This window comes from Miniopterus natalensis, chromosome 3 (assembly GCF_054644295.1).
Source record: "Miniopterus natalensis isolate mMinNat1 chromosome 3, mMinNat1.hap1, whole genome shotgun sequence".
Taxonomy (NCBI): Eukaryota; Metazoa; Chordata; class Mammalia; order Chiroptera; family Miniopteridae; genus Miniopterus; species Miniopterus natalensis.
The window spans coordinates 101,076,583-101,100,049 of NC_142083.1; the positions used below are offsets into that span (position 1 = coordinate 101,076,583).

A 23,467-nucleotide genomic window follows, 5' to 3' on the forward strand; every position below is an offset into this window, starting at 1 on the left:
TTTAAAAGCAAGAGGAGTCTTTTTGGTGTTTGTTTGTTTGGTTGGGTTTTTACTCTTCATGCGCTTGTTTTTAGAGTCTAGAGTATTTGCTTTAAAAAACAAAAGGCAGTAAAAGAGAAAAAAACTGGCCCCTTACAAACTCACTTGTCGTTTTCTATACTACACTGTGCACGTTGATGTTGCCTGCATGGGGAAGCTGCTTCAGCTACAGCCCCTCACCTGATGGAGTTCTGGAAGGCTGTCCAGTCTTCCTGGAAGAGAGAGTTGGGAGGAATGTCGTCCAGCTTGCACTTCTTTCGCACGGAGTAGAGAGCGCTGGTGAAATCAGACACATACCTATGGGGACAGGGAAGAAAGAGACAGGGCTGTGGTCATAAACTCCTCAGGCCTAGATTCCAGAAACCATACAGTCTGGACAGAGTGGTAATGACCGTGAGAGTGTCTTTAGAGGCTCCTTCCCAAGGGTGAGACTACTCATAAACCTTACCACCAAGAGGTCTGTTCACACGGCAGGGCAGCTTTAAAAGCTGCTCAAGATGAGGGAAGGGGACAGCCATGAAGACCAAGACTCTGGAGACCAGCCAGGTAAGAAAGGACGCGGGTAAATTACTCCCTTGCCCTAACAAAGACGTTCTTTGGAGGCTGGCTCAAGAAGTGTGTTAAATAGCGCAAGAAACAAGATGGCGGCGCAGGTAACAGCTGCACCCGCCGCCTCCCACAACCACATCAAAATCACAACTAAAATACAGAACCACCATCACTCAGAACCTCCTGAAATCTGGCTGAACAGAAGCCCTACAACCAGGGAACTGAAGAAGCACCGAGACCGGTAGGAGGGGCAGAGACCCGGGCAGATCGGGGCTGAATCACTGAGACGCAGCCGAGGGCCCACACCTGGTGACACGGTTGAAACCGGGGAGGGAATCTCGGCAGGAGAGGTTTCCCGGAAGAGCGAGGGGTCCCAGCCCCACAGCAGGACCCCAGCCCAGGGCTCCAGGGCCGGGAAGAGACGTCCCCACAACTCCAGGCTGTGAAACCAGCGGGACTGTCCCTAAGGGTCGAGGAGGCTGCGGGAGCCCCAGGCAGCTCCTCTTAAAAGGCCCGCGCACGGACTCACTCAGATGCGCCCCTCCTGAGCCCAGCACCGGGCAGCAGCTTGAAGGAACCTGGGACACTTGGGGAGGAACTAACCTGCCTGAAATTGGGGGTAGAGGTGGAGGGGCGGCTTTCTCCCAGGCTAAAGAGCTGGCAGAGACCATTGCTCCTTTGGCGAGTCCTCCCCGCACACAGCTGACAGGCAGGCGCCATATTTGAATCCCAGCACCTGACTCACACCTCTGGCCCTGCCCCTCCCACCTGCAGCTCATTCAGGCCATTTCCAGGGGCTTTTCTATGCAAGTGGCCTCTCCAGCCTCATGCTTAGGTCTTTCCTAAAATCTCTCAAACAAGCAGCAGCGTGCCCCTAACAGCTTGATAAGCGGCCCCAACCCGGCACTAGTGGCAGCCTGCATTGGCTCATAGCTTGGCCTCTCCTGGACAACACCAAGCCCAGCACAAGCAGCAGCCAATTATGGTTTGCTGTGTAGTTCATTCTGGGTGGCCCTGGGCAAGGCACTGTCAGAGGCTGACTTTGCACCTCCCTGGAGGCCCGAGAGACAGTGCACCTGGTGGTCAGACACGACCACACTGGATTACAACCCTACCACATCCATGAGTGACACTAAAGGGGGGCACTTGGTGAACACCAAAGCTCCACTGAAGTAAATCCTGCTCCATAGGGGTGTCTCCAGCACAGCAGTTCTTTGGCTGTAGTTGCAGCTGGTCCTCACAGCTGATTGGCCTGGGGGTCAATTCCTCCCAGTGAATTCCTCCAACAGCAACCAAGGCTCACCTACAACAGGACAGTGCACACAGCCCACACAGGGGAGCACCTCAAAGGCCCAGCTCAGGTGACTGGGGAGGCTGAGCCACTGGACCCTACAGGACACCTACCACACAAAGCCACTCTACAAATTCCAGGAGACATAACAGCTCTACCTAATACACAGAAACAAACACCTGGAAGCAGCCAAAATGTGGAGGCAAAGAAACATGTCACAAAGGAAAGAACAGAAGAAATCTCTAGAAGAGGAACTAAATGAAATAGATCCAAGCAAGCTAACAGATACAGAGTTCAGAATTTTGTTTATAAGGATGTTTAAGCAGACTATTAGGGAAATAACTGAGAAAGTCGATGACTTAATAAAGTAGCAATTTGAAATGAAGGCTGCAGGAACTGAAATGAAGACTAATTTACATGGAATCAACAGTAGAGTAGAGGATGCTGAGAATCAAATCAGCAATCTGGAACGTGAGGAAACAAAAAACACCCAACCAGAAGAGCAAAAAGAAAAAAGAATCCAGAAATATGAAGATAGTATAAGGAGCCTCTGGGACTTCAAATGTACCCAAACATTTGTATTATTGGGGTGCCAGGAGAAGAAAGAGAGCAAGAAATTGAAAACCTATTTGAAAAACGAATGACAGAAAACTTCCCCTGCCTGGGGAAAGAAATAGATTTACAAGTCCACGAAGCACAGAGGGTCCCAAACAAGAGGAACCCAAAGAGGCCCACAGCAAGATACATCATAATTAAAATGCCAAAGGTTAAAGACAGAATCTTAAAAGCAGCAAGAGAAAAGCAATTAGTTACCTACAAAGGAGCACCCATACGACTGTCAGCTGATTTCTCAACAGAAACTTTGCAGGCCAGAAGTGAGTAGCAAGAAATACTCAAAGTGTTGAAAAACATGGAACTACAACCAAGATTGCTCTACCCAGCAAAGCTATCATTTAGAATTGAAGGTCAAATAAAGAGCTTCACAGACAAGGAAAAGCTAAAGGAGTTCATCACTACCAGACCAGCACTATAGGAAATGCTGAAGGGTCTTCTTTAACAAGAAGCTAATGAACAAAGAAATCTGATGAACTAAATAGATCCAGAGACATTGATGCATGCAACAAATGATCATATTTCAGAGGAAAGAGGGAAGGGGGGTGGAGGGTGGGAAGAGATTAACCAAAGAAGTTATATGCACATATGCACAACCCATGGACACAGTTAATAACAAGGTGAAGGCCTGGGGAGGGAGTGACAGCGAAGTGGAGGGGGTCAACTGGGGGGGTGGAAATGGGACACCTGTAATACTCTCAACAATAAAGATAAATTTAAAATAAATAAATGAGTAAATAAAAATTTTTGCTCTAAAAAAAAAAAAGAAATGTGTTAAACATCATGCACCCACTATAATACCCGACTGTCACCCAGGATGCTGTAAGGCATCCCTGATGCCCAGGGTACTTTTGCTGCATTCAAGTCCCCTGAATTCGGATTAAGCAGCCAATCTCCACGACAGGGAAGAGCCTGACTTCAATGGTACAATGAAACTGCACTCTAAGTTGAAAACCCCTTCCTCACAGACTGCTGTTTGCTCTCACTGCACACAGCACCTAACATAAGTATAATCAAACAGCTTAAACTATGTGTGTCATGTTTTCTGCTGCTGCTAGACTAGAAGCTCTGGGAGAACAGGGACTGTCCCCTGTAGTTCATAACTGTATCCCCAGGAATAGCACAGGGCTGGCCTAACCAAAACGTTGGAAATAGGTCCAGAATGAAGACTTGACTACAGGCTTGGGAAAGTACCTAGGTGTCTCTGAATCTGTTTCCTCACCTTCAAAATGGACTCACTCATCACTCCACAGAGGTCTCTAGAGTCTCTACTGACTGGCCTGCCTGCTCTTGCTGTCTCACTTGTCAGGCCCACCACAGCCTCACCTAACGGCCTCAGACCTTCAGCCTTCCCAACCCTGGGCCTCGTGTTATAGTATCTGCTCTTCTCCATCATGTCATCCAAGACTGTTATCACGGAGTACCCTCCCCCAAAATAAATACAGATTTAGAGAATTTCTATTCTAAACAATGAAGTTAAAAGGGCTGAAAGTACCTGGCAGTATCAAGGTCATAAAGTACGTTAAAGAAATATCACGATGCCTTAATCTCCTCATGCTTTTAGTTCCAAAATACACCTGCAGAGAAAGCCAACTACTGACTTAATTACGGACTTGAATTACTTGAATGGCAAACACAGTGAAGAACAAGACTTGACCGTGGGGGAGGGCACACAGTGCAATCTACAGATGATGCCCCACAAAAACATACATCTGCAACCTATGAAGTCTATTAGCCAAGGTCACCCCAATAAGTTTTATTTTTTTAAATATATCTTTATTGATTTCAGAGAGAGGAAAGGAGAGGGAGAGAGATAGAAACATCAATGATGAGAGAGTCATTGATCAGCTGCCTAGCCCACAACCTGGGCATGTGCTCTGACCGGGAATCGAACCCTGATCACCTGGATCCTAGGTCGACGATCAACCACTGAGCCACGCCCTGCTGGACTTAAATAAATTTTAAAAAGAATTACAAAATTTACGGCAAAGTGTTTTGTTGGAAGTTTTTAAAAATGGATTTAGTGATGTCTTCTGTATTGCCTCACGGGGTTGTCACGATGTTAAAATAAATTAAACAATATGCACAGAAGTCCCCTGAAAAGTATGAAAGGAGTCTGGCTGGGCGTGGCTCAGAGGCTGAGTGTCGACCTAGGATCCAGGCAATCAGGGTTCGATTCCCAGTCAGGGCACATGCCCGGGCAGGTTGCGGGCTCGATCCCCAGTTGGGGCATGCAGGAGGCAGTCAATCAATGACTCTCTCATCACTGATGTTTCTATCTCTCTCTCCCTCTCCTTTCCTCTCTCTGAAATCAATAAAGATATATTTTTTTTAAAAAAGTATGAAAGGAAAGCTGGTGTGGGGGCACTATTTTTAAGGTGATACAGTTCTTTGAACATGCACAAGTGAGTGCACGACCTTGGGAGGGTGTGCTGAGGACACAGCTGGAGGGCATGCTCTCTGGGAGCTAAGAGGCTCCCTGAAAACCTAAGGCATTTGCGGCATCACAGGAAGCCATGCCTCTTGCTTCCCAAGGCACAGGCTCTAAGTGAGGAGTGGAGTGCAACGGCCTGGCACAGCCCTGAGTACATCTGTGTGCTGGAAAGGCCATTGCAGGAGCCAAGTGGCAGAAACCGCTTCAGACTGGCCCCTGACCACAGCGGCGACTGCTGCTCCCCGTACACATGCCTCATGCTTTAACGAGGAAAGTTACAAAACCGAGACTCCCTGATAGCATCTTCCCTGTCAGCAAGATGGTGACAGCTTTCTTGGGGGATCAGTCCTTGGGGAGGGGAAGGCCTTCATGACAAAGGGACAAAGGATTGTTGAGGAACACAACTGTGCTTTGGCTGTAGGGGACAGAACAACTGTGTCACCACTCTGCAGCTGACAAACATGCATAAGAATGCACCATCCAACAACATGCATGCTCTGCAGATGCTCATATGACAGAGTCCTGGGGGTAGTGAGCAGGCCATAGAGTGCGTCAAATCTGTCTCCAACCCCCCCATTCTCTCACAACCAACATTTCTATGTGTCTCTACCATGTGAAAGCCACTGCTTTAGGGGCTCTACTGACATACTTTCCCTTAACAGCCATGGACACCAGGAATGCGGGAGTTATCTTCATCAGTTCACTCGCAGAAGACACCCAGACTCCCAGAGGTGTGCTAACCCACCCAAGGTCACGACCATTAAGTGTCAGGCCAGGATCTGAGCCCAGGTGACCCCAACTCAAGCCCATGCTTCTGTCACAGCTGTAAACCCCAAATTCTCTAATGCCTGGTCAGCTGCTATATTCTGCAGCATCACCCTGGTTCAAGTTAAGCCAGTCTCCTCCTGCACCATGTGCTCCGCCTCCATACCCCACCCCACTACTGAACAATGTCTCATTTGAACCCTGTACAAGTTAGCTACACCCTGATTTCCTGGGTTTCTTTCTTTTGTTTTTAATTTATTTTTAAAATGTTTTTATTGATTTCAGAGAGAGGAAGGGAGAGGGAAAGAGAGATAGAAACATCTGCACGCCCCCTGCTGGGAATCAAACCCGCAATCTGGGCATGTGCCCTGACCAGGAATCGAACTGCGATCTCCTGAACCCGAGCCATGCCGGCCAGGTTTCCCTGATTTTATAAACATCAGCTGTCTTGGTAGCTTCAAAATCTCCCCTTCTAAGAGCAAGTAACGGATTTCGGTCTGAATTTCTAATACAGATCTGTATTTTTTTTAAAACGAAGTAGTCAAAATAACCAACAGTAGAACAGAAAGTAAAAACGTCACCAACAGGAGCTGGGAGAAGCAGGGCACAAGAGAACTAGCCTTAAGGAAGCTCATCCTAGAGCTGAGAAGCGAAAACACTGAGCCCAGAGGGAGAAGACGACTAAGGGCAGAATGCTCAAAGTTCGTCACTCCTAAAGAGAAGGACCAAGTCCTCAGAAAGGAAGGAAGGCCTTTCAGTTTGTATACCTTTTCACACTTAAAAAAATTATTTTAAAGGCACTGTTTTTGGTTTATAATAAAATTTTGAGAATCTCAAAGTATTTCCGCCCACAACACCCCAGTAGATGGCAGAGAGAGGTATAATCTACTTGATTCAACTCATCGCCAGTGCTACTCTTTCTTCAGGAGCAGCTCCAGGCCCATCTGGTCACACGTCCATCTGTGAGCAGGATGCGTGTCCCCAGCAGGACATCAACCAGCACTGTGAACCGCCCCTCAGGGGGTGCTAACTGCCCAGACTGATCAAGAGCACCGGGCCCAAGGACCCTCAGAGCTCACAGGGCTGTGCTCAGTATTTATGGAATGACAAGAGCGCCCTAAACTTTTGATAGCAAACAACACTCGGTCCAATAAAAGGAATTTCTTGAGACTCAGGGCAACCTCATTCTAGAACAAGCGACCAAGGAGGGTCTCTTGGAGAGCCTAAGAATGTACTTGTCTCCAAACCAGAGACTGGAGCTCCTAACCTCCTGAGGGCCCTTCCACCTCAACTGCCAGGTCAGAGAAGCCAGCCTCACATTGCTCTCTTCCTTTTTCTTTTTTCTAATTAAACATGATTTTAGTTCCCTTTCTTTTTTTTCACAGCTCTATTGTGATGATTCATATACCACACAATTCACTCACCTAAAGAGCACAATGCATGGTTTTTAGTGCAGTCACAGAGCTATGCAGCCACTGCCATCACCACAATCAACTTCAGAACATTTTCACTGTCCCAAAAGACACCCCTTAACTTTTAGCAGTCATCCCCCGTCTCTCCCAAATGGTCCCCTCCCCAGCCCTAAGCACCCACTAATCTGTTTTCTGTCTCTATCGGTTTGCCTGTTCTGGACATTTCATATAGATGGAATCATGTAACATGGTCCTTTGTGACTGGCTTCTCTCACTTAGCACGATACGTACTTTTTATTGTTTATTTTTAATTACATAAGATATATGTGAACTTACGCTCCTTAAAAAACCAGAAACTAAGAAAACTAAATCCCCTATGGCCACCACCCCGGTCCTTTGCCCATCTCTTCAAAGATAACCAGTGTTTTAAGTTTGTTGCCTAACCTTCCACATGAGGGTTCAGCAAACTTTCTGTTAAGGTCCAGATGTTTTAGGCTTTGAGAGTCACCGGTCTCTGTCCTAGCTACTCAACTCTACCTTCACATTGTGAAGGAGTCACAGGCCATAGGTAATGAAAGAGATGGTTGTGTCCCAATAAAACTTTATTTACAAAAACAGACTGCAGGCCAGATTTGGCTCATGAGCTAGAGTCTGCCAACCCCTACTTTATAGAAACATATAGTGCATTTTAAAGTATTAAAAAAAGATCCAGAACAGGGGATGGCACTGTGGTTTTTGTACATGAAGTTGTACTAGAAGACAGCCACACCCATTCATGTGTCATCTACATCTGTTCTGTGATAGTAAGGCAAGTGCCACAAAGGTTTCTATTGACTGTAAGGCCCCAAAGCCAAAAACACTTATCATCTGGCCCTTTGCAGAAACGTTTTTGAACCCTGCTACAGAAAATATACCCTAGATTGCATACATTCTTCTTACATAAAGTATGAGACTTTATATATTACTCTGTAGCTCGTTTTTATTCACCTAATGTTTCTGAGCTCTGTCCATGTTGGTATGTGTAGACAGAATTCATAACTTAAGTGCCACACAGAGTTCCCTTTTCTGAATAGCATACCTCATGTAGCCATTGCCAAACTGATGGACATTCAGGCTGCTTGAAAGTTCTACATTACAGTGTTGCAGTAAACATCCTTAGAAACACCCCCTTGGGCTCTGAGGTAAGTGCCTCTCTAGGATTCAAAGCAGGCATTCTCGGAACATGCCCATTTTTACTGGGACAGATGTTGCCCTCTCATGTGGCTGGCCCTGTCCCCTCTGCCCAGCCTTACTTGGCAAAGAGGGATTTCAGGGCTGTCAGCAGGCCGCAGGTCCCCAGGCCGTTGGTGAATTGGACACATCTGTCAAGAGCTGCAGATGCCAGGCCAAAGAGCTTGCTCACAGAGTGGCTCAGCTCCTGCACGCAGTCAATGACTTCCCCGTGCTCCTGGGGAAACAAAAGCTGCCTCAGACTCGAGAACAAATGGACGGACAACCCTGAGACGGGGAGACTTCCAAGCCGCCTCATCCATGGGACAGTCACTTAACAGGGACATCAGAAAGGCAGTCCCGAGCTGGGACAGCTCTTCACCAGCCTTAACTGGAGGAGGCCGGTCTAAGTGGCTGGTGAGGGTACAGAAGTTAACTCTTGGCAGAATGGTGTGATGAAATTCTGACAGCCATCCTTATATTTTTCATCTTTCCTCTTTTTCTGTGACCAAGATGGCATCTTCCCCTATGGTTCTCCAGCCAGGACTCAAATTCTCTGTATCAGACAACCCAGAAGAATTCTGAGAAAAGAAAATGCCTCCTTCGGGGGCCAGCATGCCACTGAAGCAAGGGAGACGTTCTGGGGGCATCCCTGGAAAATGGAACAGTGGTGCCGGTGGCAGGTTTAACTACCGGGAGACCTGTACCTAAATGTCAGCTCGCCTCACACCAGACCACCTTAACACCTGCCCTAACCCTGACCTCCCTCCTCTCCAGTGCCCCGAGAGCCCTGTCCATAAGTGCCTGGCTACTGTGCCCTTTTGCTTATCTGCCTCAAACAAAAGACTGCCAAAAAAATTAATAAATCAGGGAGGTAACCTATCCCCACCAGGTGGAAGCTTCTCATTTGGCTAGATTGTTATTGGGGATTTTAAGTACAAAACTGGGAGCACATCTGTGGTCTCATTTTTACATTTGGTTCCCAAGAGCTCACAAGGCTCTTAGGGCCGGTTTTTGCACACCTGTTCCAACTCTGAGCACACCTGAGTCCACCTCACACTGTCTCCAGTGCATGCCACCCCCACCCCTGCCTGGCAAACAGAATGGCCGAGTGGCCAGTGGCAGTGGTGTGACATTACCAGAGGCACCGCACTGATCTGGATGAGGAGGTGCTGGGCTTCCATCTCGCCGTACTTGAGCTGGTAGGGTTTGTATGGACTGTAAACAGCACCCACCAGCTCCATGACTTTCACCGGGTTGTGCTCATCTTTAGGGAATCAGAAATGAGAGGCAACAATGAACACAGAATTAGAAATCAGTTCTGGAAAACGACAGGGGGACAGGTACTGGGACTTCCCGTTTCACCTCAAGGTAACTACTGTCCACGGAAGCTGCAACACTCCCTTACGTCAGTATCTTTATCCTCCCTAATCCTCACCCAAGGACATTTTTTCCATTGCTTTTCAGAGAGTAGGAGGGAGAGAAACACAGATGTGAGAGAGACACATCAAGTGGCTGCCTCCCACTCTAGCCCTGACCGGGGCTGAGCCTGCAACCAAGGTACGTGCCTTTGGCCAGAACAGAACCTGGGACCCTTCGGTCCATGGACTGACGCTCTAACCACTGAGCCAAGCCAGCCAGGGCCCTTACATCAATATCTTGATACATTTGAACTTTGTGTATTATTTGTCTAAAGCACTATTAAAGATAACCACCCCCTAAGTCCCACAACACATCATGGTTAAGAACACCTTCATATTGTAAAGAGAACCCCTTCAAATGACGATGTTCATCAGTCAAGTCCGAGGACTGTTACAGAGAAAGGGCTCTGCAGGAGAACACTCCCCTGGGCTTTACAGAGCAGGGTGTCCACACACTAGGCATCCCCCAACTTCCTATATTAAACAACATAAAAATTAAAACCTTTGTATCAAAAATTTAAATGACATAGCAATTCAACTTCTAAGTTGAACACTTACCCAGTGACTCTGGCAGCCATTGGTAATCTTTGCCTGAATAGACTTTACTGTTACTGACTATAAATGGTGATTTGCTAATTCTTTCCTTCCTTCTACATCTATGTTCTGGCATTCTTTTGTAAAGAATTATTCCTTTCTCTGTTTTTATTTCTTTAAATTCTCACCCAAGGATATGTTTTCATTGATTTTTAGAGAGAGGGAGAGAGAGGGAGAGAGAGAGGAGAAGGGGGGAAGAGAGGGAGAGAAAAACATCAATCGGATGCCGCCCACATGCGCCCTGACCGGAAATCGAACCTGCAACCTTTTGGTGTATGAGATGAGGCTCTAACCAACCGAGCCACCCAGCCAGGGCTCCTTCTCTCTATTTAATAACACTATGAATTCATGAATTTTTAAAAATTCATTGTTTTCATCTATTACTGTCATTTATTTTAATGTTCAAATTATTTCAAATTTGGTCAATGGCTGCTCCCTCAGGTTGGCACCCATATCTTTTTAACTTTTCCCTATCAGTCTTTGAGTGTTTTCTTGCTTTTTGACACAAACTGATCCAAGAACAAAACATTATAGTAACTTGACTCGCTGGCTTGGCTCAGTGGTTGAGCATTGACCTATGATCAAGGAGATCAAGGTTCAATTCCCGGTCAGGGCACATGCTCAGGTTGTGGGCTCAATCCCCAGTCGGGGGCATGCAGGAGGCAGCTGATCAATGACACTCTCATCATTGATGTTTCTATCTCTCTCCCCCACCCCCCTCTGAAATCAATAAAGACATATTTTTTTTTTTTAAAGTTATAGTAACTCAGTTATAAAGTGGTCATTAAACATTTAATGACAGAAGAGATAAGATTGTATACAACCAGTATTTTAAACTATGCATAGATATGCATATGTGTGCATATAAAGTGTTTACATTTATTTATGAAAAATGTGTACTTATATTTGAATTACTAGGAGGAAACACAAAATGTTGTAGTGACTCCAAGTGATGAGGCTACGGTTCATTTTTTTAATCCTCACCAGAGGATACTTTTTCCATTGCTTTTCAGAGAGAGTAGAAGGGAAAGAGAGAGACATTGATGTAAGTGAGACACATCGACTGGTTGCCTCCCGCACATGCCCCAACTGGGACCGGGAATCGAGTCTGCAATCGAGGCACATGCCCTTGGCCTGAATCAAACCTGGGACCCTTCAGTATGTAGGCTGATGCTCTAACCACTGAGCGAAACCAGCCAGGGCTACGGCTCATTTTTATTCTCTTTATTTTTGTGCCTCTAAAGTATTTTTAAATTGAAAAAAAACCACACCTTTTTTTACACTGGCCGGTAATCTCAGTGGTTAGAGCATCAGCACACAGACTGAAGGGTCACTGGTTCAATTCCCAGTCAAGAGCATGTGCCTGGGTTGCAGGTACAACCCCCAGCCCCAGGTGGGGCACGTGCAAGAGGCAACTAATCGATGTGTCTGTCTCACTCTGATGTTCTCTCTCTCCCTCCCTTCCTAACACACTCTCTAAAAATCAATGAAAAAAATATTCTCGGGGGAGGATTAACACACACAAAGAAAACAAAAACAAAACACCTTTTTAAAAGTCACTTTAGGAACCATTAGAAATCTTACACACTATGGCTGACTACTGAAGCACTTCCATATCTGATTCTTCAACACTGCCCATGGCGGGGGGAGGCAGGCTGCCTGCTCCCAGTGCACCTGCATCCCACTCTGCTCTGGTAGGACACATGGCCTCAACACCCTCTCTGGCCACTTGGAAGGGCACTGCTAGTCCCCTAGAAGCTACCACAGCCACCATGCCTCTCCCATAACCAAGGCCTGACCAGTGAGTGTGCCAAAAACACCTATGAATCACCAGGAGCCCGAAAGTAATTACATATGAGTGTAATTAAAGAGAATCACTATTAAACAAGGCGAGCTGGTGACACAGCAGCCACACGGCAGAATGAGACCTTCCCAGAGCAATTTCCTGATCTGATAGCAGCATGTGTCACAATGCCTGCGGTACTTAAAAGTTTATGATGCTTTTAAGCACAGAAGGAAACAGCTGGGGATGCGCAGCACCCCAAGCATCACGTGCCTGAACAGGGACAGGAAGTGCTCTGCTCTCAGGTGGCAGTAGGGCAGGAAGTGCTCTGCTCTCAGGTGGCAGCAGGGGATGCCCATTCTCCCTGTGGCCACCTTCAGTACTGACACAGCATCTCTGCCCTCAAAACTTGTTGCCAAAGCCAAAAGCTCCTCTGAAACTTAATGTTTAGTTGAATTGCCTGAGTTTATATGACTTGAAAGAGGACACTGCCCCAGCTGGAGCCCAGCTGGTTGGAGCATGGTCCCATGTACCAAGCGGGTTGTGGGTTTGATTCCCAGTCAGGGCACACGCCTGGGTTGCGGGTCCAATCCCAGGTCAGGGCACGTGAGGGAGGCAACCAATTGATGTTTCTCTCTCATATCAGTGTTTCTCTCTTTCTCTCCCCTGCTTCCTCTCTCTCTCTCTTCTGTCCTCTCTCTCTAAAAATCAATGAACATGTCCTTGGGTGAGGATTTGGGGGAAAAAATTTTAAAAAAGAGGACACTATTTTCCCAAAGGAACCTCTGCCAACTGGTGGCCACTAAGGTCTACCTGCCTCTTTTACCTTCTAAGGTCCTGCAGAAAGGCCCACCTCCTCCCCAGAACAGGGCAGCACTGCCGCTAGGTAAATACATTAAGCAGTAACTATTTCCACAAAGGGAATGTTGTCATGGAAAAGGTTTTCATATCTGTTGAGAAGGAAAAAAGTGATTCTTCCCATTTCTGTAATATCAGTCGCCTGAAAATGCAAACCAACTCAGGCCCCAGAAGCGTCAACAAGAGTAAAGGCAAGCCAGAGACGGGGAGAGGGCTATTTACGTGAGTGGGGCAGCAGTGCCATCTCCAGCCCCTTGGCAAAGTGGGCAGTGGCGGCATACAGCTCCAGCAGCTTGGGAAGCTCCAGCTCGGGCCCCGCCTGCTCCACACTGGAGCCGAGGCACATGGGCAGAGAGGGCGCCAAGTCCCCTAGGGTCTGAATCAGCAGCACAGTCACCACCTCGTAGGGGTTCTTAAAAACCTGCAGTGGGAGAGGGGTGCATGCGTTAGCATACTTGATCAAATGGGTGCATTCCTTCTAGAAAAGCAATCTCCTGACCACTCTGAAGGGTCTGTTCAAGAGCTATGAGCCCCATGTTTTTCTCACAGCAAACGTAAACATGCTCAGAAAGCCAAGTGAACTGGCAGGACTTGCAACTTGTCTAGAACAATTGGCTACTCCATGCCTATCACAGGCCCCACGTGCTGAACTATTTTCAAATCGACAAAATGTAGTATTTAGACGGTCACCAAAAATTGGCTAGAGAGGACTGTGAAGACGACAATGCAAAAATTGGAAGGGGGGGAACAAAATGAAATTAAAGAAGAGCAATTCAATGAATCAGAGCTGGAGGACCTTGAAGCAGATTTGCAGATCAGCTCGCAGCCCCCTCTCCTTGACACAGATCTTCAGTAAAGGTAAGGACCGCCAGGAACAGTGTAGCCAGAGCCTTTCAGATTATAAATTCACCTATTCGTTAAGGCTTTTTCCCATTCTGTAGACAATAGGTATCTTGGACAAAACTTAAATCATACAAGCAGTGAATTTAGAGGGGGATTCTTACAGACCCCCACTGTTGATTAAATGCTTTTTTATTATCGCATAATTTAAATATGCACAAACATGAAGCAAGATATAAGATTGTTCTTATGCAACTCTAAAGCCAAAAAAGGTATGAGTTTAAAAACTATAAAATCAATAAATTCAATTTTTTATTAGAAAATACCTTGAGATAAATGAAAATGAAAACACTATAGCAAAACTTAGGAGATAAAGCATAAGCAGTGCTAAGAGGGAAATTTATAGCTGTAGATGGAGACATTAAAAAATAGCTCGAATCAGCAGCCTAACTGTACACATTAAGAAACCAGAAAAAAGAAGCTAAACTCAACAATAGCAATAGAACAAAAATAATAAAGATTAGATCAGAGATATATAAGAGAGAATAGAAATATCAATTTAAAAATCAGGAAGACTAGAAGCTGGTTCTTTGAAAAGACTAATAAAATTAACAAACCTAAATTAATAAAATCAAATAATGAAAGTGGGGACATTACTACCGATTTCATAGAAATAAAAAGGATTATATCATGAATAATTGTACACCAGCAAATTAACTTAAGGGAAATGGACAGCCCTGGCTGTTATGCTAAGTGGTTAGAGCGTCAGCCTGGAACTGAAGGGCCCTGGGTTTGATTCCAGCCAAGGGCACGTACCTCAGTTGCAGGCTCGATCCCAGACCCAGTTGGGGTGCGTGTGGGAGGCAACCGATCGATGTCTCTCTCACACGGATGTTTCTCTCTCTCTCTCTGTCTCTCTCTCTTTTCTCCTCTCTCTGAAAAGCAGTGGAAAAACTGTCCTTGGGTGAGGGTTAAAAATAATAATAAATAAATACATAAATAAGTATAAATTAAACGGTCAAATCAAGAAATATAGCCCCACTGGTGTGGCTCAGTGGCTGAGTGACAACCCAGGAACCAACAGGTCACCAGTTTGATTCCCGGTCAGGGCACATGCCCAGGTTGTGGGTTAGATCCCCAATAGGGAGCATGCAGGAGTCAGCCAATCGATGTTGATGTTTCTCTCTTACCGATGTTTCTCTATCTCACTCTCCCTTCCTATCTCTCTAAAATCAATAAAAACATATATTTTTTTAAAAAGACATATCTCCAAAGAAGAAAATACAACTGACACATTACCCACTAGGATGGCTATTATAAAAATTTTTTTAAGTGACAAGTGTTGGCAAGGATATAGAGAAACTGGAACAACTGGAACCCTTGTGCACTGCTGGTAGGAATATAAAAATGGTACAGCTGCTGTGGAAAACAGTTGGCAGCTCCCCAAAATGTAAAAACATTACAGTATGACTAAATAATTCTATTCCTAGGTATATACCCAAAAGAGCTGAAAACAGGGACACAACTAGATATTTGTACACCAATGTTCACAGGAGCATTATTTATAATGCCAACAGGTAAAAGCAATTCAAGTGTCTATCATTAGATGGATGGGTAAACAAAACGTGGTAAATACAGTGGAATATCAGTCACGAAAGGATGAAATCCTGATACATGCTACAACATGGATGATGCCTGAAAACATGCTGAGTGAAAGAAGGCAGACTCAAGGGACAAATATTGTATGATTCCACCTACATGAGGTATCTACAGTAGGAACACTTATAGGAACAGCAAACCAGCAGTTACCAGGTGATAAGGGATGAGGGATGGAGAGTTATTGCTTAATGAGTTCACTGTTCCTGTTTGAGATGATACAAGAATTCTGGAAATAGCGGTGACAGTTAACACTGTGAATGTACTTAATGCCACTTAACTTACACTTAAAAATAGTTAAAGTGGTTTATGTTATATATATTTTTACCACAATAAAAAAATTAACTATAAAATCAGTAAAATTTGAAACAACAGGAGAAATAAAGATAATGTCCTTCTGCCCTTTCCATCATTACTTTGCCCTTGCTGCTGTGACACAGGTCCTCCAGAGTCCAGCATGCCTGTCCTACCTTATGGTGTCTGACAGAATTCCCACACAGTTCCCACCTCCATTCTAACTACAAACTACGATGAAAACATCAGGGTGGCTATGGCACTACCCAGCACTCACTTGGCACCACTGCTCCCATCATGTAAGTACTGAATTTGTCTCCTCTCTCTCAGACCAATCGATTAATCAGCAAAAAGCCGAGGGGCAGTAATTCACACCCTTTAGGGCTGGAAATGCCTAGAGGTTTTGGGAGAGTAAGTGAGGAGAAAGTTCCACTTCGCATCAGGTTGCTCAGTCTCACCTCTGACCCAAGTCAGGGGCTGCCTTTAAAGCCACATTCCTCTGCTAACTCCCACAGTATTGTGAGAACAAGAGAAATAACTATAGACCAGGAAACTGTTATCCAAAGTTAAGATAAAAAAGATCTTGTTCGCTCAAACAGCACCTGACTAAGAGCCATGGCTGTCAGATGAGAAGATAATGGCCTTAAGGAATTCCACAGGCTCCCCTGCTCAACAACAAGCAACACCGTCACATTAGATTCCACTTAAGATATAGATAAGAGAGAAGATTAGAGTTGTAACAGATCTAGAGATTTTACTGCTGTGGGTTTGGAAGCTTATCTTTTAACTCCTTCCAGGAAGGCAGCCAACAGGGGGGTCTTCAGGCTGCTCTCTGCAGTTGAGACAACTCCCAGAGCGGTCACCTGTTTCCTGCCACCAAGGCTTTGCTCTCCCCAGAACCCAAGTGAGAGGATACCTGCGTAGCCCATTGAATTTGCGTGTGCCAAGCTCCCAGTAAGGCATCGTAGAGTCCGGTGAGCTGCCGGTCCAGGGGGAGGTCGCTCTGGCACAGCTCTTGCCAGGCTCCAACAAGCTGCACCTGCACAGGCAGAACAAAGGGGCCCGCTGGGTACATCAACATGTGCTGCCTGCTAAAACCACCCTGCCCTCCCACCATGGCAAGCTAGCTACTGCAGCCTACTATCCTAAGGAACCACGACCCCCTGATGGCCATGCACTTCCAAAAAAGCAGGAGAAACCCCATGTAGTTAACTGCTCTCATCATCAATCAAAACTAAAGCTGCTGCCCTCTAAGTGATCCTTACTCCTTTCATCTCGCTCTAGAAGCAGGCCAATGTACTGTACCTCAGCAGGCCTCCACCCTTCTGCAGAGACCTCAGAAGTGGGTGTGAGTGTGTTTTAGCTTCAAGTCCTAACTCTCCTGCTTAAATGACACATGAGCATCAGACCTGAAAGAAATCAGGTTAGCCCAGGACGCTGTCAAGTTTTTCAGGAACCTAACTTCAACAACCCCAGGAAATACATAAAATTCTCATGGCTTGCTGAGGGCATTATTAAGCTTAAGACAAGAATCTCCCTTAGAGGACAAAACTGGAAAATTAAAAACAACTTTTCAGTCTATAAATGAAATCCAGCTGTAAATAAATATAAGAGAGACCAAAACTGATGATTCATTTTCCAACTGGCAATTGAATGAATCCCCAGGCTGGGCCCACAGCACCCCCTGCTGGCTAATGAAAGAAAAATTCAGAATGAGGAGGCAATTTTTACCTGAGTATGAATCTAGGATTCCACAAGCATAACCACACACAGCTTCTCACCTTGTGACATTTGTAGTAGTAGGCCAGAAGCTGGGGCATCCGGTCAATTTCAGTGAACACCTTCACAAACATTTTGGATTGCTCTAAAGAATGACATAAAATGTGTATATGCCGTTACCAGGTTTTCTGTTGTAGCCAGAGGAAGAATTTATCAAAATAAATGTGAATGGACACATGAGGCAGAATTCAGAAGTTTCTACCTAGACAATGATGGAACTCATGTGTGGAAATCATAAATATGAAAAATAAGCAAAGTTAAGGGCAGAACGTGTGTCTCAACTGAACACTTCTTGCTTAGAACAACGCATCACTAAGCCTCATTAATATAGCTGAGATTATACGCTGGCCAAGTAAATGTTACATGGGAGTAGAAAAAAGAATTAGAATCAGGGGTGGGGCTTGGGCTGTAAAACAGGGGATCTGCTGCTCAGGGCTGTACAAGGGGTTGGGGAGAGCCTCAGACAATTTTGTGCTTTAAGCAACTTGCCTGCCTGGCTCTGAGGTAGAATCATAAAATAGCCTCAGAAAGGCATCTAAAACCACCACCAACCAGCCCCATTCTGCAGAGGACACTAGTCTAAAGAGCTTTAGCCGCTTGCAAATCCACTGCTAAACCACGTGAACTGCCACTACTCGCCCATCTCCTACCTTCGTGGCTCAGTCTAATATTTACATGAACTACAAACACTGACACAAGCAGACCTCCAGAGCCTTTTACCTCCTAAGTCGGGGTGAGCCCCTAGCTCTGTGTGGCTTGCGCCTCATCAGAAGGGCCTTTTCCAATCAGCCGGCCCCAACGGGGTTATTCTGGCTGCTCCCTATCACATCTTCTCCTTCACAAACTAATCACAACCTGTATTATTCTATTTAGCTACTTGTGTAATAGCTTATGGTTTTTCTTGGAAACATAAGCGCCACAAGGGCTGTGACCTCTCCTGTCGTTTCACTGTTTTTAGGAATAAGCACAGCACACGGTAGGAAGTCAAACACTGCAGTAAATGTACCGCCTTTGAGCCCTGCTGCGCGCCTGTGAGTGGTGCCGGGGGTCAGGCTACATACAGCACCAGGCCCCTGCTTGCACATAACTGGGGCCCACTGCTCCACCCAGGCCCTTTTAACCTCCCTTTTCACCATGAACTACAGGGTGGCACCACGCTGCCTGGGCACAGGACGGGTTTTCCAGGGGGACAGGGGGCTTGTGACGACCAAGTCCCTGAGGTTGAATGCCCTAGGGAGAAGTCGGGGACCCTGTGGGCTCTGCTACTAGTGCCCTGCACATTTCCTGTGCCTACCCTGTAGGTCCCAGCTCTCCTCTTTCCTTGCTGATCAGTGAGACATACAGATGGTTCACCACGGTGTCGGTGGTAGAAAAGGGAGAGAGAAACGGGCTATGGCCTTGAGCAGCTTAAGGGCATGGTGTACAGGCTTTGGTCGTGAGGTGCAAGAACTTAACTCATCTGGCTAAGGTGTAGATTTGACCTTTTTACAAAAACTGCCATTTAGAGCCAACTGCTTATTTGCATACATGGCAAGTGTGGGGTAAAGCGTTGGGTAAATGAATGTGGCCCAGTTAGCCTAAACAGCTTAAACAGCTGTGAAGGTTAGATTTTAGGCATTACTGGGCACAACATAGGCACCTAAATAATTGCACAATCACTCCTATAATCCAGATTCTAGGTGACACAAGCTCTCACCTGGGCTTAGATTTAATGTGCATCACTTCTCAGTACAGGGAAGCACAAGTATAGGGACACTGCTTTGGCCACTAGAGGGGGCCCCAAGGAACAGGACCACTAGGCAATACAGTTCAGAACTGTCCCCCTCACGTTAAACATGGGCTGAGGATAATAGCACCTAGCTCATGTTAGGTGTGGTGAGTGACTACCTGGGATCCTTAACAGTGCTGGTCCAGTGATCCCCCAGGAAACCAAAGCTGCTATTGGCAGCTGATGGCCCAGGTGCCCTGAACCCACTGTTTATTCTGTCCCTGTTACCTAAATAGGACTCAGTAGAAATAACTTAGATGCTTTCATCTAGGATTTGACAGATGTTTATTTTGTGAAGTGATGCCAGTAACAGTAAATCCCCACCTATTTAAGTGCAATAGGGTAGAGGCATGTGTAATGTTTACACAGTAGTACATCTAGTCCTTTACCTTTAGTTATTGCACTTAAATTATAAAAGCCAGTGAACAAGACACGCAGTCTGACTGGCAAACTGAGAAGTTAGAACAGCACACCAACTGCAATGGTCGAATTTAAGCCAAATGGTTTAATGGTGCAATTTATCAAATAAGGGTTCGAAAATGCAGTAAATTGATGATTGTTTTAAATAGCATTGTTTTCCTGCAATATAATAGCATGTTCATGTTGGAAAAAATAGAAAACAGAGTAAGCAAGAAGAAAAAACTGCCTATAATCCTATCACAGTCTGTTAAACACTGTCAATGTTTTGGTATATATTCACAGAATATTTTTAGAAAAAACTTCTAGTGTTTACTGGCTTAAATATAATCACAACTTTAAAATCTCTACCCAACACGGCAGAATTTGTTATTTCTTGAAACAAGTAATAAAGCAGAATTGGGCAATACAATGAACCCATTTAGTAAAACCATTCTGAAACTCAAAAGTAATAATACATGAATCTTTAGCCCTTAGAGAGGAATGTGAGTTTTTCAAGACTAGTGCATTTTAATTTGTAAAACTGGGAGAAGTTCCTGATTCAAACAACAGAAATAGGAAACCTTCTTTGGCAACCATAAAGACTTCTGGGCAAACACCTCCAGTTCAATTCAAAATAACTGTGAGCACCTGCTGGTGCAGAGCCACCTGCTGGCACTGTGGGGTCTTGAAGTGGACTTGCTATTTTTGCAGCCCCACATCTACTGCTCCATTTCCGCTAACAGAACTCAGGTTCTTCTCTGAGGAACCATGCATCTGCTTCCATGCTCCCATTTTCCATTTAAATATTTCCAGTGAAGCTGATTCTACAAATGGCTGCCAGGTCTGGCCAATCAGAGCCTCAAATCTGCCTGATTAAGTAAGTCAGAGGTGCAAAAGCCTGCCCATCAAATGCCATCAAGATTAATTGTGGGCCCTGGCCAGTGTGGCTAAGTTGGTTGAGCATCTTCCCATGCACTGAGAGGTTGCCAGTTCAATTCCCAGTCAGGGCGTATGCCCGGGTTTCGGGCTCAATCCCCAGTAGGTAGCAGATCAGTGTTTCTCCTCTCTCTCCCTGCCTCCCTTCTTCTCACTAAAATCAATAAAAACATATTTTTTTTTAAAAAAAAAAGATTAATCACGGGACCTCGTCTCAAGCTGTGAGAATGAAAGCCCAGAACTGCAAGGGCCAACACATGAAAAGTATGCCTGGAAGTAATCCCAACACAGAGGAATGGAGCCAAGAAACAGCATGAGAGAGAGACTGGTACCCCGGCCAGGTGGCTCAGTTGGTTGGAGCATTGTCTTATGCAGGTTCAATCCCCAGTTGGGGCTCATACAGGGGGACAACCTGTCAATGTTTCTCTCTCTCTCTCCCCCTTCCTCTCTCCAGAAGCTAGTCCAACCCCTGAACTTCTCAGTTCCATAAGCCAATATATTCTCCCTCCCGTCCTCCCTCTCTCGCCTTTAAGTCAGTTTGAATTGGGTTCTGTCACTTGCAACCAAAAAGAATCCCAAACTGATATACATCGATGCAAATAAAATGTGGTCCCTAGTGTCTATCCCATCCACCCAATGTCTATCCCATCCACCCAAAGTATAATATATGACCAATGGGTTCTTATTATTTCATATTAACAAATGACTTTCAATTATAAACAAAACCATATATAACAAACTTATAGCACCAAGAGGAATTAGCACGAACACTGAAAATAAAAGCTAAGAGTCCCCAAAATTCATTTATGCTGCTTTCGCATATGATTTCACCTTCTATTTTGACAAAAGTACTTCTCACAAAGTGCCCTGCGTGTAGGAGACATGTCAGAATTATCTGTTAAATGAAAAAATTATATAGGAAAAAATGCTCTGAAATCTGTCCCTAAAATATTTCCCCCACTGTATCCGTCTGCACCATGTCACTGTTTTCTCCAACGTACAGACAGCAGGAATCGGCCTTAAGCATGTGCCTGAGAGCACCGCCCTCCTTCCTTCTCCCCTGGACAAAGAGAGCATGTGGTTGAGTGTGTGAGTAAACATAAACAGAGGTGAGGGTAATATCTAAGGCAGATCTGCACAGCAGGCCATAACAACAGAAATCCGCTGTGGATAAGCTAGCTGGCCCACTTTTATACCCACAGGACTTCTTTTAGTTTTGTTTATTGTTATTTTTTTTAATCCTCACTGAGGAAATTTTTTCATTGCTTTTCAGAAAGAATGGAAGGGAGAAAGACAGAGAAACATTGCTGCGAGAGAGACACATCAACTGGTTGCCTCCTGCATGTACCCCGACTGGGGCTGGGGATTGAGCCTGCAACCAAGGTATGTGCCCTTGGCTGGAATCGAACCCCGGACCCTTCAGTCCAAGGGCTGATGCTTTAACCACTGAGTAAAACTGTCCAGGGTCACAGGACTTCTTCCAAAGCTTTCCCACTTATATAACCTCACTTTAACTTCAGTGCAACCCTGTGAGTTAAGATGGAGAAATTGCCAACAGAATAAATAAGTTAATCAAGATCACAAAACTAGAAGGGCCAAGACCATCTACTGGTCAGTTCCTGAGACATCCTCTAACTCCTATGATTTGTTCAAGGTGACAACTGACAGACACAAGACTTTAATCTTAGATCTAGCAAAGAGCTGTGCTGGTACAGATCAGAGAAGAGAGAGCTCCAGAAGAAAAGTCTCTGAGGGAAAGGGGAAACTCCAAATACCTTACTCCCATGATATAGTGTTTGGAAAAAATTAAGAACTATGAATGGTTAAGAAGAATGAGAGAGAATAAAAGGCAATCAGACACTTCAGGATGAACATGAAGCAGAACAGGAAAGCAGTTAAAAAATACAGGAACTATTTATAAAGTTGTGATAATATAGATACTATTTAATTCAATTTAAAGTGGTGGTATAGGAAGGGAATGAGGAAGGGAGAGAAGAGCTGTGAAAGCTAAATCCTTAACTGTAATAGGAAGTCAATAGACACTGCCTAAAATTGACATACAAAGAAATAAAGTACTACATTTATTATACAGAAATGCACAGTCAAATACCAGAGAACAGGAGCTCTAGAAATGAAAAGCGAGGGTCTCCTGCCACTGGAGGTGAGGAGTGGCGAGGTAGAGGAAGAGAATGCTGTTTTCCCTATAAGACCTTCAGTACGGTTTAACTTTTTCAGCTGATGAGGGTAATTTAGCTGAATTCAAGAAAAAGCAAAGCAAAGCCAATTAACTCATTTGTGGGTCTGCACTCCCAATCTGTAGTTCAGCTAACTCTGCTGAGCTGCAGGCCTTTTAGAAACACTGCCGCTCTCATTCAAGCAGAACTTCCAGGAGTTCCTTACTGGCTCGTAGGAACTGTCCCCTGTGGGCCACTGTAAGAGCTACAGTCTCAAAACAGGAGGTCCAAGAGGAAGAATGATCCCTGAATGCCTCCTCTGGACCAGGAGCTGTGCTCCTGCTGTCTCCTTTAATGCCCCCAAGAATGGCATGGTCGAATTCCCCACTCATATTACTGAGGGGAAACTGAGGTCTCGTTCATATGCAGAAGCCAAGAGCTTTCAAGCTAGGTCTGTCCACTGTCCAGTCAACACTGCTCCCTCTCAGTAAGTCTCCTGAGGAGTGTGGCCAAGAACTGATAATAGTGATGAAATTATTCCCTGAACAGAAGCTCTTGAATCTGCTCAGGCAAACTATGTTCTGTCCCCAACCCTTTCCGGCCTCATCACTGACCATTTCCCAACATTTACTCCACTAAAATGGGTTCAATTAC

General features: G+C 45.3%; 1 protein-coding gene and 1 non-coding gene across 3 annotated transcripts in view; one reads left to right on the top strand and one right to left on the bottom strand.

The window, feature by feature from the left end:
• The window catches only part of COG7 (component of oligomeric golgi complex 7), a 60,024-nt gene that overhangs the window by 25,237 nt on the left and 11,320 nt on the right, over positions 1-23,467 (bottom strand). For both annotated transcript variants that reach the window (XM_087815834.1, XM_087815833.1), the window contains exons 5-10: positions 17,539-17,621; positions 16,674-16,796; positions 13,190-13,388; positions 9,451-9,578; positions 8,395-8,549; positions 220-336 (exon numbers count right to left, since the gene is read on the bottom strand). In XM_087815834.1, coding sequence (XP_087671960.1) covers positions 220-336; positions 8,395-8,549; positions 9,451-9,578; positions 13,190-13,388; positions 16,674-16,796; positions 17,539-17,621 — 805 coding nt within the window. The remainder of the gene's footprint in view (positions 1-219; positions 337-8,394; positions 8,550-9,450; positions 9,579-13,189; positions 13,389-16,673; positions 16,797-17,538; positions 17,622-23,467) is intronic.
• Positions 18,539-18,671, top strand: LOC148093600 (small nucleolar RNA SNORA76). The gene has a single exon (XR_015714312.1). It is a non-coding gene; the product is annotated as a small nucleolar RNA SNORA76 (small nucleolar RNA).